Source organism: Protopterus annectens, chromosome 3.part1 (assembly GCF_019279795.1).
Source record: "Protopterus annectens isolate FY-2018-M chromosome 3.part1, PAN1.0, whole genome shotgun sequence".
In the NCBI taxonomy this organism is placed as follows: Eukaryota; Metazoa; Chordata; order Ceratodontiformes; family Protopteridae; genus Protopterus; species Protopterus annectens.
In genome coordinates, this window is record NC_056732.1 from 1901031212 (window position 1) to 1901048160 (window position 16949).

Here is a 16949-nt window from a genome sequence, read left to right on the forward strand (position 1 = left end):
CCTCCTCAGAGTCACTCTGTGCCTGTGCAGGCCTTGGCAATGGTGGGGGGCTTGTGGCCCTGCCCCATGCTGTTCCTGCAGGATCATACTGTGTAGCATGGCACATACGAGGACTATTTGGGTACATGTAGCTGGTGAGTACTGCAAGGCTCCACCAGATGTGTCCAGGCACCAGAACCGTGACTTGAGCATCCCAAACGCACACTGTACTATAATTCTGGTCTGTGCATGTGCCACATTATGGAGTTCTTGTTTGGGTGTGTGTGCATTTCTGATGGGTGTCATCAGCCACGGCTCCAGTGCATATCCAGCATCCCCCACTAGGTGACCATGAGGGATGTCCCCAATGGCAAATCTCTGGAACAGCTGCTTCAGATGCCAGATGTGGGAATAGTGATAGCTTCAAGGGCAGCCAGAACACACATTCATTATTATGCCCTGGGCATCGCACATGACCTGGCAGTTGATGGAGGGGAAGCCCTTGAGGTTGATGTAGACCCTACCCCACTCACCAGGTGGTGCTTTGATGCATATGTGCGTGCAGTCTATAGCACCCACTACCTCAGGGTATTCTGCTATTTGGTGCAACAGTTGCATATTGCTGGCCAATGCCTCACGGGTGTTGGGGAAATATACATGCTCACCGACATGTGCTGACATGGCATCCAGGAATTGGTGGAGTACCCTGGATGCTGATGCCTGTGAGATCCCCATCATATCCTCAGTTGGCCTTTGGAAGGTACCTGTAGCTAGTATTCTTAGGCTTACACATACCTTGGTATCCACTGAGATGGGTTCCCTTCTGTTCTGTGTGTGAGGCGTGGATGGCACAGATCAACAATTTGCTGTAGGAGGTCCCTGTCCACCCTATAGTGCTCCACTATCTCCAGCTCATGTAGCCCTTGGTAGGTTACCCTGGGTCTGTACACTCTTCTGCATCTCCGCACTGTGGGTTGGTTGACAGCATTCACATCCTCACCACCCTCAGCCTCTTCCACAAGTTGTTGTATGATAGCTATTGCAGCCCCTATCATTTTGCTGTTGTGAGTGTTAAAAGTTCCCCGCTTGTTTACACGGTGGTGTAGAGTGTGTGAAAAACCAGAGGGGATGGTGTTTGCATATTTATATTAGTGTTCTGGGCTGGGCTGGTCTGCTGACTGATGCATTTCACCTGCCAGCTATGCTAGTTCTCCTAGATTACCTTCCTACTTCTGTTTTCCCTTCCCATTGCCTTCCTGCTTAAGCCCAGGGACACGCCTCGCAAACAGAGTACTCAGATGTGCACAGAGCTGATATTTCCTGGTTTAACTTTTTTAAAACTTTAAAACCCAGTGCGTGGCATGCACACCCACTTAGACAATGTACAGAGTGCTAGGCAGAGTCAGACACACACTCTTGCTTAGCTGTGCTTAGCTAGGAGGAAACCTGAGCCACAGGGCTCCAATCCGCTTACAGTATGCCTGACACACCCGCCCCCATGATGTCAGCTAACTCCTAGGCTTACACCAAGCTCTTCCTACTCTTACACTGTTGGGATCTGACTAGCATGCTGGGGAAAACTGGGATTCACTGTCATTCCCCTTATTTGCATAGGATTGCCTGCTAATGTATAAGCTACATGTCGCACATTGAGCCTCCCCCCTTAGTAACGACTAACTCACTGGCCATGTTGTCTTCTGGCTGCCATTGACTTGCATGGCAGAATAGTGATTTTAGTTAGAATGCTTATTTTAGGCTTATTTTGTTATTTTCCCCCCGATCCTGTTTGCGTGCCACTGCCCTCCGCTTAAACAGCCGAGATTGGCTAAAAAAAAAAAAAAAAAAAAAGTTGTAGTTGTTTTTTGTATTTTTTATGTTGTTTTCAATGCCAATGGCCTTATACTTGGCCATTGGCATGCTTCCTGACTGATATGCAGCCTTTATTTGGGGCTGTCACAGCTCCATTTTGGATTTTGCAGAAATGTACTCTGTTACTAACCAAGTACATTTCTACAGATTGTACTAGTCCTGCACAGCCAGTTGCAAGCTTCCTGGATCACAAATTCACCTTATTTGCATGTATTTCTCCTGCAAATGGGGCGATTTGCATACAGGGGCTTAGTCCGGGCAGGACTAGTGCAGGAGCGCTCGTGCACGCCCCTGCAGGCTGTTCCTGGATAGCACGGCAGGCATATTGCCTGCTAGAGCTCCTGCACTGATCCTTCACGCCGTGCAAGGGATACAGAATCCAGGGGATGGTATTGAACAGCAGGCAGAATGGGCCAGAAGTGATAATCTTGCAGATGTATATTGTTTGGTAGCACATGCTTCAAAGATAGCTGTAAAAATTGAAGTATGACTGAACACATTTGTATTGAGGAAGCACTGCTGTATTTGTGGGGTTTTTTGTTGTTTTTTTTTTTTTTTTTTTTGTCTTGAAAATAGAAACATCAATATGAGCTTTAATATGTGATGTTCTGTTGTATTTGCTGGAGTTTCTTACTATTTATTTATTTTTTTTCATTTACAGTACTTGCACTGCTGTTGAAAGGCCTTTCATTCTTTGCAAGTGAAACTAAGTGCTGCCTGTCAGTTCTCCATGACTGTATTTAAAAAAAAAAGAAAAGTGTTAGGTGGTTGTGATTTGACACATGCAGCAGGACTTGTTCCTTTTTATTTTGAAGCTGAACTAGAGCTCTAAATTGGATGTGACACCACACAACACAGGAGGATTGCGTTTCCAAGTCTTGTCTAACAAAGAATAATTTTAATTGAAACTGAAGTACATTGTCTGGCTTTTAAAAACAAAAGAACCTTCATCTTTGGTTGTCTTTAGTGTGTCGGTGATTGCCATGCCAGCTGTCTAAAGAAATGAAACCTCTAAACAGAAGACTGAATATCAAAACAGCACTAGACTGTGATTTGTATAGAAGCTGTATACAAATGGACAGGTTTGGCACTGATATGACAATATTCTGATAGATGAATAAGCAATTTCTTGGGGTTACAGTATTGTAAGAAGAGGCAGTCATGGTGTCTGGGATGATGACAGAAAAATGTTACAGAATGTGAATGTATTTAAGAGCAGCACTTGCCTAATGCACACTCTACAAGCTTTGCTAAATCTGTAAGTAAAAAAGCAAGAAGTTATTTTGTCTGCTCCTCTCAGTAATACAGAAAGTTAGAGCAGAGAATTTAACAAAGGCAGATTTTGGAACTCTATCTTGTCCTAGAGCTCTTTCTCCAGTTTTTGAACAAGACGCTCTTTGTACATTTACTTGGAATACTGTTCTCAATATTTTAGCCACTACAACCTCTGTAGACTTTGTATTTTATTTTAATACCCTCCTCAGTCCACAAAGCATTTAACATTCAAGATACACATTGAAGAGGTTATGAGATATAAACTTCATGATAATCTATAGTTGTCGGTTGGGTTGGATGATAACATTCTGAATTTAGCATAACTATGGATTACTTAGTTATAGATGACTCTTCTGAGGAAAGTACAGATGACTCTTCTAAGGAAAGTTTCAACACCGCCCCCAGTCCCATATATAATCCTCTTGCCAGTCTACAGTCTACTCAGCACTCCTCTGCATCACACTATCATGATGATCCTGAATCTATCTTAGGTACAGATGATGATGATGATGATGATTCAATCACAGACATGGAAGAACTGGATAAACTTTTGTTGTCAGATGATGAGTGTGCCAGCACGTCTCTTAGTGACATAAACCTGGCTTTAGGTGGTGTATGTAGCAATCAGTCTTCCCAGCATTACAGTGCAGAATATGGTTTGCAAGCTACTGTTTCAAACAAGACAAAGCCTGAATGCAATAGAAATAAGAACCTTATGAAGGACACGAGTAGAGTCACTCCTGATTCATCTGAGCATAAAGGAGCAGCTTGCAAACAAGACTTTGATCATCAGATGCAGAAATGTTACACTGTTCTCATGGATTTTAGAAAGATTCTTTCTGCAGTAGAAGGTGTTGATGAAGTTCACATAAAGAAGTGGTTGTAAGTATATGGCATTTTTAGATACTAAACAATCCGTTATTTCTGCTAATGTGTTAGTCAAGGTAATATAGCCAAATTTTACTTTGACAGGAAAAATAAATAATACAGCCAGATTTTACTTTGACAGGCCTTCTGCTGTGGCTATTGCATGTGAAAACATCCATGCTTTACCTTCTGTGGTATCTCTTATTAAAAAAAGTCTCAAGTTTTAATGTCAGTGGTGGTGTACTCCATTTGGCTTATTGACTGCATCCCTTTTGCAAGTGTATGTCAGCATTCACAGTTCATTTTCCTTTGACTAAGTCATGCATGCTGTCACTATGGTAAGGCTTAGAGAATGCATGTACTAATGGTGCCAAATTCCTCCTAACTTGTAGTGTAATTTAGATCTCTTTCTTGCATTTGCTTAAAAAGTCCTCCAGTCGATGACAAAGAAATCCAGGTCTGAAAAGTGTCACTGCAATCATTAGATCATGAATCAAGACTGTCACATGTCTCGTGTTCTCAAATACGACACTAAGGCTGGGTATGCATTCAAGTCATTTACTGTATGTAAACACATCAGGAGCTGTAACTAGAACATATACTTTGAGCTTCATATGCTTACTGACTGACTCATTACTTCTAACACACTCACATGTGCATCTCCATTCAAGCTTGCACTCAGACTGAATGACTAGAGAAAGTGGCACTGATCTCACACTTGCTCAGTAACTTATATGCACATGCTCTCTGACTACAGTGGCTGACTAGTTTCAATATACACACTGATCTATACACACTGATCTACAAAGGCTACCACAGATGCTTGCATTGTCTGTGGCCATAGCATGGAACCAGAACTATTTCCTGTCTGCTTCAGTCCCATGACCCACAGATGTTGAGAAAAGCTTACAGCATTTTTCAGGATCTGGCATCTGGACTGGATGGAAGTCATGCTAAGTATGTGACAGATGGTTGAGGACCAAATGCTTGGGCGCAAGATCACCAATTCTCGCTCTGTTTCACAAGTTCTTTTTACATGCAGTGGACTTTGCTTTTTCACCAGGGTGATGTGTCTCTAGCAAAAGATCATTTCCCAGTCCAAATCTTTAGAATTGTTTAAAGTTGAGGAGTGAAGTACATCCTAGGACCTGCATTTGAGAGTGAGACTTGTGGCTTAGTTGCTACTTCATCTGATTCACGAGGGATGCCTGAGGTTCAGAAAGAGGAAGAAGAGTGGGTGTTTGAATCCTCAGGGTGTCTCTCAGTCAAATTTCAGGCCACAGAAATTGACAGCCTTCACCACACCAACTAGTGAGAGTCACACAGGCTTTCCTCATAAGTGTTGCATTATAGTAACCCATATTAAGAGTAGTGGATGGAGCAGTGATGTAGTGGTTAGTGTTGTTGCCGCACAGTAAGAGGTTCTCCGCTTCGATTCTGTACTGGAGTGCCTTCTGTGTGGAGCCTGTATATTCTCCCTGCATTCACATGGGTTTCCTTTTGGTGCTCTGGTTGCCTCCCACCTTCCAAAGACATGCAGTAGGTGGACTGGACACTCTAAATTTGCCCTAAGTGTGAGTGTATGCATGCGAGTGTGTGGTGCACCCTGTGAGGAGGTCTGGGCCACAGGCTAGCAACCTGAACCCGTAAAACCCATACCTGCTGTAGAAACAAAAAGTGCTGAAGAGCGCTCGTTGCCCCATGTGCTGAATGCGCAGGATCAAATCCAGGATCCAGAATATTATGAATAGTGGCAAATGGCCAAGTCAGTGCCTAGTCTGACACAGCAATATTTAGCATGTAGTGCAGGTGGTGCTGGTGTTAAACTCATCTTTCCAGTTGTCATGCTGTTCCATTATCAACTAAAAAACATAAGGTATTTCCTGTCAGTGCATTGTTTCTTCTAGTAAATGAAGACTCCGTTAGACTCATGAGAATCCACCCTAGAGCGACCTTATTTCACCTGTCTTCAGAAAAGGCATAATGGCTAAGATCTTCACCTGTAATGCAGAAGGTTTGATTCTGACCTCTGGCCAATGTCTATGGGAAGTTTGCATCTTCTCCCTTTGTCACTGTGAGCTTCCTACCACCTCCCAGAAATATACCACCTCAAAATCACCCAAAAACTGAATGGAGTCATGGGCAGCAGCACAGACTCTAGATGGTACTTGTCATGGGAAGTGCTGTATAGACCTGTAGCTTTAGACATCAGCTGTGATGCACAGTATCTTCTAGATAGGAAAGCATGGTTCATAGACTGTGTCTTGTGTCAGGGTTAGCCACTAGACTGTGTCAAATTTGCCTCTAGTTAATTTGGTCAAGTTGACTGATTTTACCAAAAATGGGCATGGATATTTGCCAGTGATAAGTGGGTTGAGGACCTGGCCTACTCTAAAATACTCTGTCTTACAACAGGAACACATGCTAATAGTGAGAGGTGTCCATGTGCCCATATTGGTCAGTGTATGCTTGCCATAAAGTTCAGCACCCCTGGGTCAATAAGCCACTGGCTGTGCAGTGTCCAGTTATCCAGCCTGATGTACCTGGGATAGCTGTGTTGCACAAAAGCTGCAAGTAAAACAAAACTGGCCAAAGATAAACTAAGGATTGCTACACTCAGTATAGGTTCACTGACATAATGCAACTTGGAAGTGGATGACATGATGCTAAGGATTAGGCTGGACCAGGATACAAGATGGAAAAACAGTGTATCAAAGCCACTTAACTTGCGATCCAGAATCTACTACTCAGGAGGAGGACAAGCTAGAAAGGGTGCGAGAACTGAGGTAAGGGAGAGTCTTCAGAAAACAATAGGAGATGTCTCCAGAATTAGAGATAAGACTCATGGCAATCAGACTCCAGTTTAAAGACAGGGCAGTATTGATAATCTCAGTCTGTACCACACAGCAGCATGGTGATAGGAAAAGAGTGCATTCAAGCAGCAGGTGCAAAACCTACTGGATAAAGCAGGATAACCTGAATTACTGTTGATAATATGAGACCTGAATGCTCATTTCAGGACAGCATACGAGGACTGGGTCCACATTGGTGGTGCAGTAGAATAAAAAAGGAGAGGCCATTCTAAACTTCTGTCTGGCAAATGGATTGGTGATGGCAAACGCATGGTTCAGCAAGACAGTCAGTCATAAGCTCACATACAAGTGTGGCCAACACACAACTCAGGAAGACTTCCTCCCAGTAAGGAAAAGACATTGGATAGAATTAGAGATTGCAAAGCAATCCCCAATGAAACAGCAGGTCCATAGTAGAAAAAAAAACAGTGGCCACAATCGGCTGCAAGCAGAGGTCAGTGAAAACTCTTAAGGTCTACAGAGACTAGGCTGAAGAGCTGAAAGTTAAGTGGAGCAAAAGCACAAGAGTTTACTCTGGGTTCTTACACCTCACCTCAGGAAGAAGTTGAAATGGGCAGAGTTGAAGGTAACCATTTGAAATGTCAAGACCTGCTATAATGAATCTCTTGAATGAGGAGACAGAGACCAAAAAAAGACTTGTATATACTAAGTCTGAGATGGCCATTAAGAATGTTCCCTTTTTTCTGAAGTCTGGCTTTCTCGGCATTGATATATATATAAGTTTGGGATTGTAGGGGCTTGTCCCCCAGGATGTGGGGGGGGGGGGGCTGTCCTTCAAACAAAACAATGTTCGAGATTTGCTGTTCTCATGAATTTTCAGTCTCTTTTTGGCATGTTGACACTCAACATTTCAAGTGGTAACTTTCATTAGGGAGCTGGAGTTGAGGAATGGCAACATCTCAAAACATCATGTGTGAGTACTTACAGAAAAGATATGATATTGAACTTGGTGTGGAAATAAGGCAAATAAGGAAACCTGGTGGCGGAATGCAGAAGTCCAGGATCTTATCAAAAGAAAGAAAGAGGGCAAGAAAAACAAGGAGATAAAAAGACAGACCATATGAAGGAATACTGGTTGGCTAACATGCTAACAGAGGCTAAGAAAGCAGTCACAGTAATGAAGAAGAAGACATGAGCGGCACTTTACCAGCTATGGGTAAGTTACTTAGCAGATGGCACAAAGAAACCATCGGGTTGCATGGCAAAGAGAAAGATGAACAAGACAGTCATCAGACAGCCTTCATCAGGGATACCAGCAACAAGTGTACAGGACATCAAAGGCAGATGTAAGGGATATTTCAAAAAGCTTTTTAAAGAAAAAAAAAACAATAAAAGCAATATTACCTCATACATAGCTTATAATGAAGTTCACCGTAGAAAAAGTAAGAACAGCATTAAAGAAAATTAAGTCAGGGAAAGCAGCAGGCTCTGATGAGGTCACAGCAGATATGATCAAGATATTGGGTGAATTAGGGGAGAAATGACTCCTGAGGGTACTTATATCAATATAGAGAGAAAGGCATATCCCAGATAGCTGGACAATAGCCATTCCAGTGCCAGTGTACAAGAACAAAGGGGACATTAACAACTGTGGGCAGTATAGAGGTATCAAACTCCTGTCACACTACATAAAAGTACTGGACAGGGTGATTGATAAACAAATATGTAAGGTAGGAGAAAGTAAGATGGGAGATGAGCAGTTCAGATTTGGCTCCATATACAGCACAACCACCTGATGTTTGCAGTGAGACATGCAGTTGAGAAGAAGCTAGAGATGAGGAAGTAGTCCAGGTAGGCATTCCTACACTTGGAGGAAACATGTCAAGTTCCCAAGACGGCTGATTTGAGAAGTCCTGCAATCATTTAAAGTCCCGGAATCATTGGTAGAATAAATGCAGGCTGTATGCAAATACCCAATGACATAAGCATGAACAGTGTTCAGACTCAAAAAGGGGTTCTCAGTGGGAGTGCGTGTGCATCAAAGTTATTTATTATTTATTTATTTATTGCATTTGTTAACCGGGAAAGTCCACTAGGCCTAGAAAGAGCCCATTTTCAGTGGAGGCCCGGGCAGAAAAGCTCCACATGATTACATAGGAAGTATACATAAGAAATTGACATAATTACATAATCTTGGCATAAGTACATAGAACAATGTATGTTGATAATAATTTACATTTTAGCAAAATAATAGGAATAAACAGAAAAAACAAGTTAATCTCTGAGACCATTTATTTTCTTACTGATGATGGACTATATTAGCAAACAGGTAGGAGGGGACAGATCAACAAAGATGCTGAATGGAGATGATGTAGCACTACAGATAGACGCTGAATAAGATCTGCAGCAAAGGATAGGAGACTGGAATGCAAAACAGAAGGCAGATGGGATAAAACTGAGTACAGATAAGACAGTTGTAATGACAGCAAATGGGGAAATCAGAAGAAGCTGAGAACTGAGATGTAAGGGAACACAGTAAAATAGGTGTACAGCTTCAAGTATCTGGTTGGGGTGATTGAGGAGAAGGGAAATCTGAATGAGGATGTAAAAGATAGGAGCTGCAGCCACCTGTCACAGAATGTCTGGGGTAGCATGTGACAGAAGAATGCCAAAGAAGCTGAAAAGTAAGGCATACAAAACAGTGTTGTAACCAGAACTACTATATGGTACAGAAACATGGGCAGTGAAGGGCATAACAGCGAAGAAAGATAGAGGTGATGGAGATGAAGTTTCTGAGATGGTAGTGGTAGGATATGCACTGTAGGACAGATGAAGAAATGAAAAGTTCAGTGCAGAAGCCGCAAGTACCTGTATTTGCAGAGGAAGTCAAAGAGAGCAGATTAATGTCATTCCGGCACATATACAGGAAAACATAAGACAATCTGGTGAAGAAGGTATGGGACAGACAGGAAGAAGGTAAGATGAAAATAAGGCTTTCAACAAAGAAACGGATGTATTGTGTGTGAGAGATGACTTGCAACAGTCAAGCATGACTGTTGAAGAAGGTAGGAGAGTGACAGTGAATCAAGACAGACAGTGACAGTTGAAGTGACACCCCCACCCAAGTAGGAAAATGGGAAAAAGATGATGGTGATGATCATCATCATCATCATGGCAATCAGACTCTAGTGTAAGTATAAGGCACTCTTCATAATCTTAGCAAGGAACTGTATAATACAGATACCTTGGAGGTAAAGACAGAGCACTTGAGGAAGCTAGAGATGATGGAGCCAAAATGTCACAGTTGGGGGATAAGATGCACGCTGGGGGACAGATGAAAAATGGACATCAGAGCAGAGGCCCAAGTAGCTCCAATTGCAGAGAAGGTCAAAGAGAAAAGATTACAGTGGTTTGGCACGTGCAGGAAAACAAAAGACAATCTGGTGAAGAGATTTGGAAGAGTTAGAGACCAGTTGACATAATGGTTAAGGTCTTTGCCTCCTATGCACAAGATACAAGGTTCAATCTTGACCTCCGACCAATGCCTGTTTGGAGTTTGCATGTTCACTGTGGGGTTCCCCCTCCTCCATAAAACTTGCTGAGTTTTTCTCTACATTGTGCCCTATAGGAGGAAGAGTTGTACAGACCAACCTTTTTGGGCATCTACTGTGGTGTGCAGTATCCGCAAGGTAGGAGAACATGGATCACAGACTGCATGCCGTGGCAGGGCTAGCCACTCAACGGTGTAAAATATGGCTGTAGGTGATTCGGTCATATTGACTAATGTCGCCAAAATGGGCATGGGTAGTTACTGGTGATAAGTGGGTTGAGGACCCGACCTATGCCAGGAACCCATGCTAATGGTGGGAGGGATGTATATGTCCCTACTGGCCAGTGTGTGCCCCACCATAAAGCCCAGCAGCCCTGGATCAATAAGCTACTGCCAAGTCTGGGTTACCTAGGATAGCTCTGTTGAGCAAAATCTGGATATAAAACAGATCAATCTGCCAAACATGAACTGTCAATTGCTACACTTAATGTAGGTTCACTGACATGATGCATCTTGGATGTGAATGACATGATGATATGGAGAACACTGGACATTCTATGTATCCAAGAGACAAGATGGAAGAGTAGTGTAGCAAAGCCAGTTGGCTTGGGCTGCAGAGTATACTACTCAGGAGGGGGACAGGCTAGAAATGGTGTGGGAACTGTGGTGAGAGAGAGACTGCAGAAGGCAGTGAGGGATATTATTAGAATTACTGACAAGACTCCATTGTAATGATTGGGCAGTATTCATAATCTCAACCTATGCCCCACGCAGGCCAACACATGGTTCAGAAAGAGACAGTCACACAGTTACATACAAGAGTAGCCAACATGTAACTCAGGCAGACTTCCTCCTAGTAAGTAAAAGGCACTGGGGTAGAATCCTTGATTGCAAAGTCATCCCCAGTGAAACAGTTGGCACACAGCATAAACCACTGGTTGCTACAATCAGCTGCAAGCAATGGTCAGAGAAGGCTCTATGATCATCAGAGACCAGATTGAAGACCTGGAAGTTGACTGGAGAGAAAGTACAACAGTTCAAGTAGTTACTCATGGCTCTAGCACCCAAAGAAGGGGGTAGGTTGAGTTGTAGAAGAATGGCAGCACCTCAAAACAGCATGTGTTAGGACTACAGAACAGATATGTGGCCAAGCCAGGTATATAAATAAGGTACCTAAGGAAAGCTGGCCAAGCCAGGTATGGAAATTAGGTACATAAGAAAAGCTGGTGGTGGAATGCAGAAGTCCAGGAAGTGATCAAAAGAAAGAAGGAGTGTAGGAAAAATGTGGGAGATAGAAAAGACTGACCAGGCTAGGAAGGAATATTGGTTGGCTAACAAAAAAGCTAAAAAAGGAGTTGCAATAATAAAGAAAAGGGCATTGGAGGCACTCTACCAACTTCTGGAAAGTGACTGCGTAGGTGGTACAAAAGCTCTATCAGGATGCAAGGCAGTGACAAAAAGATAAAGAAGATAGTCAAAACACCCTTCACAAGGGATGCCAGAAACAACCTGATCAGCAGTCCACAGGACATCAAAGGCATATAGGAGTATTTCCAGCAGCTTCTGCATGAAGAAACCCCTCAGAAGCTGTACTGCCCCAGAAATAGACTATGATGAGAGAAGGCCACCCTAGAAGAATTAAGAACAGCACTAAGGAAATTGAAGTCAGGGAAAAATAGCAGGCTCAAATGAAGTCACAGCAGATATGATAAAGATGCTGGGTGAGGTAGGGAAGAAATGGCTCCTGAGGGTACTCATAGCAGTGTGGAGAGAAAGGTGTATCCCAGATGACTGAAGAATAAGCATACTCATGCTAGTATACAAGAACAAAGGGGACAGTCAGAACTGTGGGCAGTGCAGAGGCATTAAACTCCTGTCCCATTGCATGAAAGTTCTGGAGAGGGTGATTGATAAATGGATATGCACAGTAGTGGAATATAAGATGGGAGATGAGCAGTTTGGATTCAGATCAGAATGCAGCACAACTGACCTGATGTTTGTAGTGCGACAGATAGTTGAAGCTAGAGATGAGGAAAGAGTCCAAATGGGCATTCCTAGACTTGGAGAAAGCATATGACAAGGTCTTAAGAAAGCTGATTTGGGGAGTACGGTGGTGGTTTGAAGTCCCAGAAACATTGGTAGAATTAGTACATGATATGTACTAGGACCCAATGACTCAAGTACGAACAGTGTTCGGCCTCACAGAGAGGTTCCCAGTGGGAGTGGGTGTACCCCAGGGTTCAGCTCTCAGTCCACTACTGTTCATACTGGTGATGGACTATATTAGCAAACAGGTTGGAGGGGACAGATCAAAAAGTTACTGTATACAGATGATGTAGCATTACAGGCAGAATTTGAGCAAGAACTTCTGCAAAGGATAGGGGAATGGAATGCAAAACTGAAGGCATATGGGATGAAACTAAGCACAGATAGTACAGGGGTAATGGCAGAAAATTGGAGAAGTCAAAAGAAGCTGAGAATTGGGATAGAAGAGAAGATAGTGGAGCAGGTAAATAGCTTCAAGTATCTGGGAGGGGTTGTTGAGAAATGAAGTCTGAAGAGGTCAAACTAGAGTCAGAGGGGCTGCAGCCAAATGACATAGAGTCTCAGGTGTAATCTATGACAGAGGAATGCCAAAGAAGCTGAAAAGTAAGGTGTACAACACAGTGGTGCAACAAGTACTACTGTATGGTACAGAAACCTGGGCGGTAAAGGCAAAGCAGATGAAGCTAGAGGTGACGGAAATGAAGTGCTTGAGAAGGGTGGTAGGATGCACACTGTGGGACAGATGAAGAAATGAGGACATAAGAGCAGAAGCCAAAGCAGCTCCAATTGCCTAAAATATCAAAAAGAACAGATTATGGTGGTTCAGACACGTGCAGGAAAGCAGAAGACAATCTGATGAAAATGATTTGGGACAAACAAGAAGGTAAGAGGAAACGAGGACGTCCATCAAAGAGATGGATGGATTGTGTGAAAGAAGATCTGTGACAGTCAGACATGAGTTTTGAGGAAAGCAGGAATGTGGCAATGAATCGAGAGAGATGGTGACAGTTAACATGATACCCCAACCTCATGTAGAAAATGGAAAAAAGGGGGCTGCTGCTGCTGATGATGATGATCTGGAACAGGCAGGAAGAAGGTAAGAGGAAAGGAGAGCATCCAGCAAAGAGATAGATGGATGGATTGTGTGAGAAGAAGATCTGTGACAATCAAGCATGACCATCAAAGGAGATAGGGAGAATGGCGTGGAATTGACAGAGATGGGGAAAGTTGATGTTACACCCCAACCCAATGTAGAAAATGGAAAAAAGGAGGGGGGGTTGTAATGGTTATGATTATAATGATGATGATGGTTGAGGAAGGAATAACAGTTGAAGGGGATATTACAGAATGTAATGGCAAATGTAGGACAGACTATACAAAATTCACAAGGGGATATCCAATACTTGGAACAAGTTAAGAAGAGGAACTATAGATGAAGAAATGCACAAATAAAGCAAAATGATGATTTTAAACTGACAAACCTTAGGAGCTTAAGGAAGATGCATTGAAAAGCTAGGAACTTAAGCAAAGCTGAAATGGTGAAGTTAGAAAAAAGGCAGAACGATATTATCAAAGAAGCAGTGGTGACAAAGCATAGCACTGTTATGACCCTTTATTTTGAGATTACCTTGGAACTGCAAAATATCTTGGCAGCTAGAAACAGACAGTAAATAGTCAAGAGGAGCATGCATAAAATTAGAGATCTTGATACTGGCAAAGTATAATGCACCAGTGGAAATAGCAACAATTTTTCAGTTACTACATTAGGTTATACAGTCCACAGAAAGATAAAAGGGATTGGTTGCAACAGTGTGGAACCTTTTTTGAAAGACTGCAGATAGAAAGAATCACTGAAGAGGAGGGATACAATTAGATGAAACCAATCACAATACAAGAAATAGAAGAATTAGTGGGGACAAGCAAAAAGTAAACCCCTTAAATAAATGGCTTCCCAGTGGAACTATGAGCAGATTGTGAATCATTAATTCTTCTGTTATGGCAGATTGTGCAAAAGTATAAGGCTGCCTAACTTTCAATTGACTCCTGGAAGCTCAAGTGACAAATCATTGGTCAAATGCAGTCGAATGTCCTTATCGATAAGGAAATGTACTGCCTGCATAACATCAACAAATAACTGAAATAAGCAGGGAAATAAGAACCTTGCCTTCAATCATGGAGAAATGTATGCCACCATCATACCACCAACTAAATGAAAAAAACAAACACTTAAAGTGGGACAAAGGAATGTGAGCCACTAACACTGAAACGAATAGAACCACAAGCAGCTTTCTGATCCTGCCTGAAAAAGTCTTCCTTAAACTACTTTACAAGAGGCTCCCTAATGCCACCTTGCTGTATTTTTTAAGACGCTATAATTCATATTTCAGTTATTTGCCAATGTTATTCAGACACTAATGAGAAAGACATTCAGCCACATTTGAGTGATTATCTACCATTCAACCTCCAGGAATTGATTGAAAGTTAGGAAGCCCAGTATTTGATTACAGGGTTGTGGAAAAAGCAGTACTGTCAGTTATCTTGGAAAAAGGGATAGACCCAGATCAACCAGAATTTTACTGCAGAATTTCAATTTGAATCATGATTACATAATTTTCACAGCAATTTTATCTCGCAATCTGTCTCATATTCTCCAAGAATCATAAAGTTAGATCAGTGTGGAGTTATAAAAGCCAGACAAACTTTTGATAATATTAGAACCCATGTGATCTACCAAGAGACCACAGTTAGAAAGGGGACTAGTTATGGTAGAACTAGATGCTATGAAGGCTTTTAATAGGGTTTACTGGGGATATCTGTGGGAGATATTGGGGAAAATGGGCTTCCCAATGGAATTCATTAAGCTTTTACAAGCATTATGCAGACACTCCAAGGGAATGTTTGGAATGAATGGCAGGTTCATAGACCAGCTTGCTATAGCTAGAAGGAGTGGACAAGGTTGCTTCCAGTTTCTGTTGTTGTCCACACCACATTTCGAGCCACTAGCTCAAAAGATTGGACAGTTGTATATTAGAGAGGCCTTGGCATAGACAAGAAAAATTGTCTTGTATGCAGATGACATTATATTGTACTCAAATAAACCAGAAGAAACTTCTCTGTGCAGAAGATCTAAGGTTCCCTAGAGTTCCTTACAGTTCAGCCACCTAACAAAAAACATACTGTGAATATCTTACTTAATAACAGGTGGCAGAAATATTTTCTTTAAAAAACTTTCCAAATAATAAATCCACTAATGAAAGTAGGGAAGCATAAGCTAGTTCAAGTTGAATCATCTTTATTAAAAACACACAAACAAGTGATCCAAATAGTAGTTGAAAAACAGGATAAAGTGTAGAAATTCACTATTCCATTTATATACCTGTTTAAAACATTTTTAAAAGCATGGGAGTGGTTTACTAGGATAGCTCTGCTGTAAAAGACAATTAGCACATTTTTTACTAGCTAAATACCCCTTCTCCCATACACCAGTGTGATATTCGATGCAGTGCTGTCCTACTTCAAGCTGTGAGATTCTAGGATATGTTAAACTAAACTAAAATAAAAATTATACATTTATAATTGCTATGAAAGCATTTCATTGTAGTATCAAAAAAGAAAAAGTTAACACAAGTCTCCAAAATTCCTTAGAAATCTTTTCTACCAACATTCAGAAACATTTTTAACATAGATCGCTTTCATCTGGTTTGTGTGTCAAGTGGGAAAAGCAACAAAAAATTAAAAGTTAAATAATATATACCATTAAATTTTGTTGGGCTAAAAACAATACACATTCCCCTGGATTCTGCATGCCTTGCACAGCATGCAGGAGCTCTAGCAGGCAATTTGTCTGCCGTGTGATCCAGGAACAGCCTGCAGGGGCATGCACGAGCACTCCTGCACTAGTGCTGCACGGACTAAGCCCCTGTATGCAAATCCCTCATTTTCAGGAGAAATCCATGCAAATGAGATGAATCTGCAATCCAGGAAGCTTGCAACCGGCCATGCAGGACTAGTGCAATCTGCAGAAATGTACTCTGTTAGTAACCGAGTACATTTCTGCAAAATCCAAAACAGAGCTGTGACAGCTCCAAATAAAGGCTGCATATCGGTCAGGAAGCATGCCAATGGTCAAGTATAAGGCCATTGGCATTGCAAACAGCCTAAATATTTTAAAATATCAACTTTTATGTTTTTAAGCCAATCTCGGCTGTTTAAGCATAGGGCAGTGGCACACAAATGGGATTGGGGGAAAATAATAAAATAAACCTAAAATAAGCATTCCAACTAAAATCACTATTCTGCCATGCAGGTCAATGGCAGGCAGAAGACAGCATGGCTAGTGAGTAGTGGTTGCTAAGGGGGAAGGCTCAGTATGAGACATGTAATTATGCATTAGTAGGCACTCTATGCAAATGAGGGGAACAACAGTGAATCACAGTTCTCTCCAGCATGCTAGTCAGATCCCAACAGTTTAAGAGTAAGAATAGCTTGGTGCAAGCCTAGAAGTTAGCTGACATCATGGGGGTGTGTGTCAGGCATACTGTAAAGTGGAT

General features: G+C 42.0%; 1 protein-coding gene across 1 annotated transcript in view; it reads left to right on the plus strand.

Moving 5' to 3' along the window:
* The window catches only part of LOC122798817, a 3666270-nt gene that overhangs the window by 123760 nt on the left and 3525561 nt on the right, over positions 1-16949 (plus strand). The window contains exon 3 of the mRNA XM_044067940.1: positions 2510-4005. Coding sequence (XP_043923875.1) covers positions 3449-4005 — 557 coding nt within the window. The 5' untranslated portion in view covers positions 2510-3448. The remainder of the gene's footprint in view (positions 1-2509; positions 4006-16949) is intronic.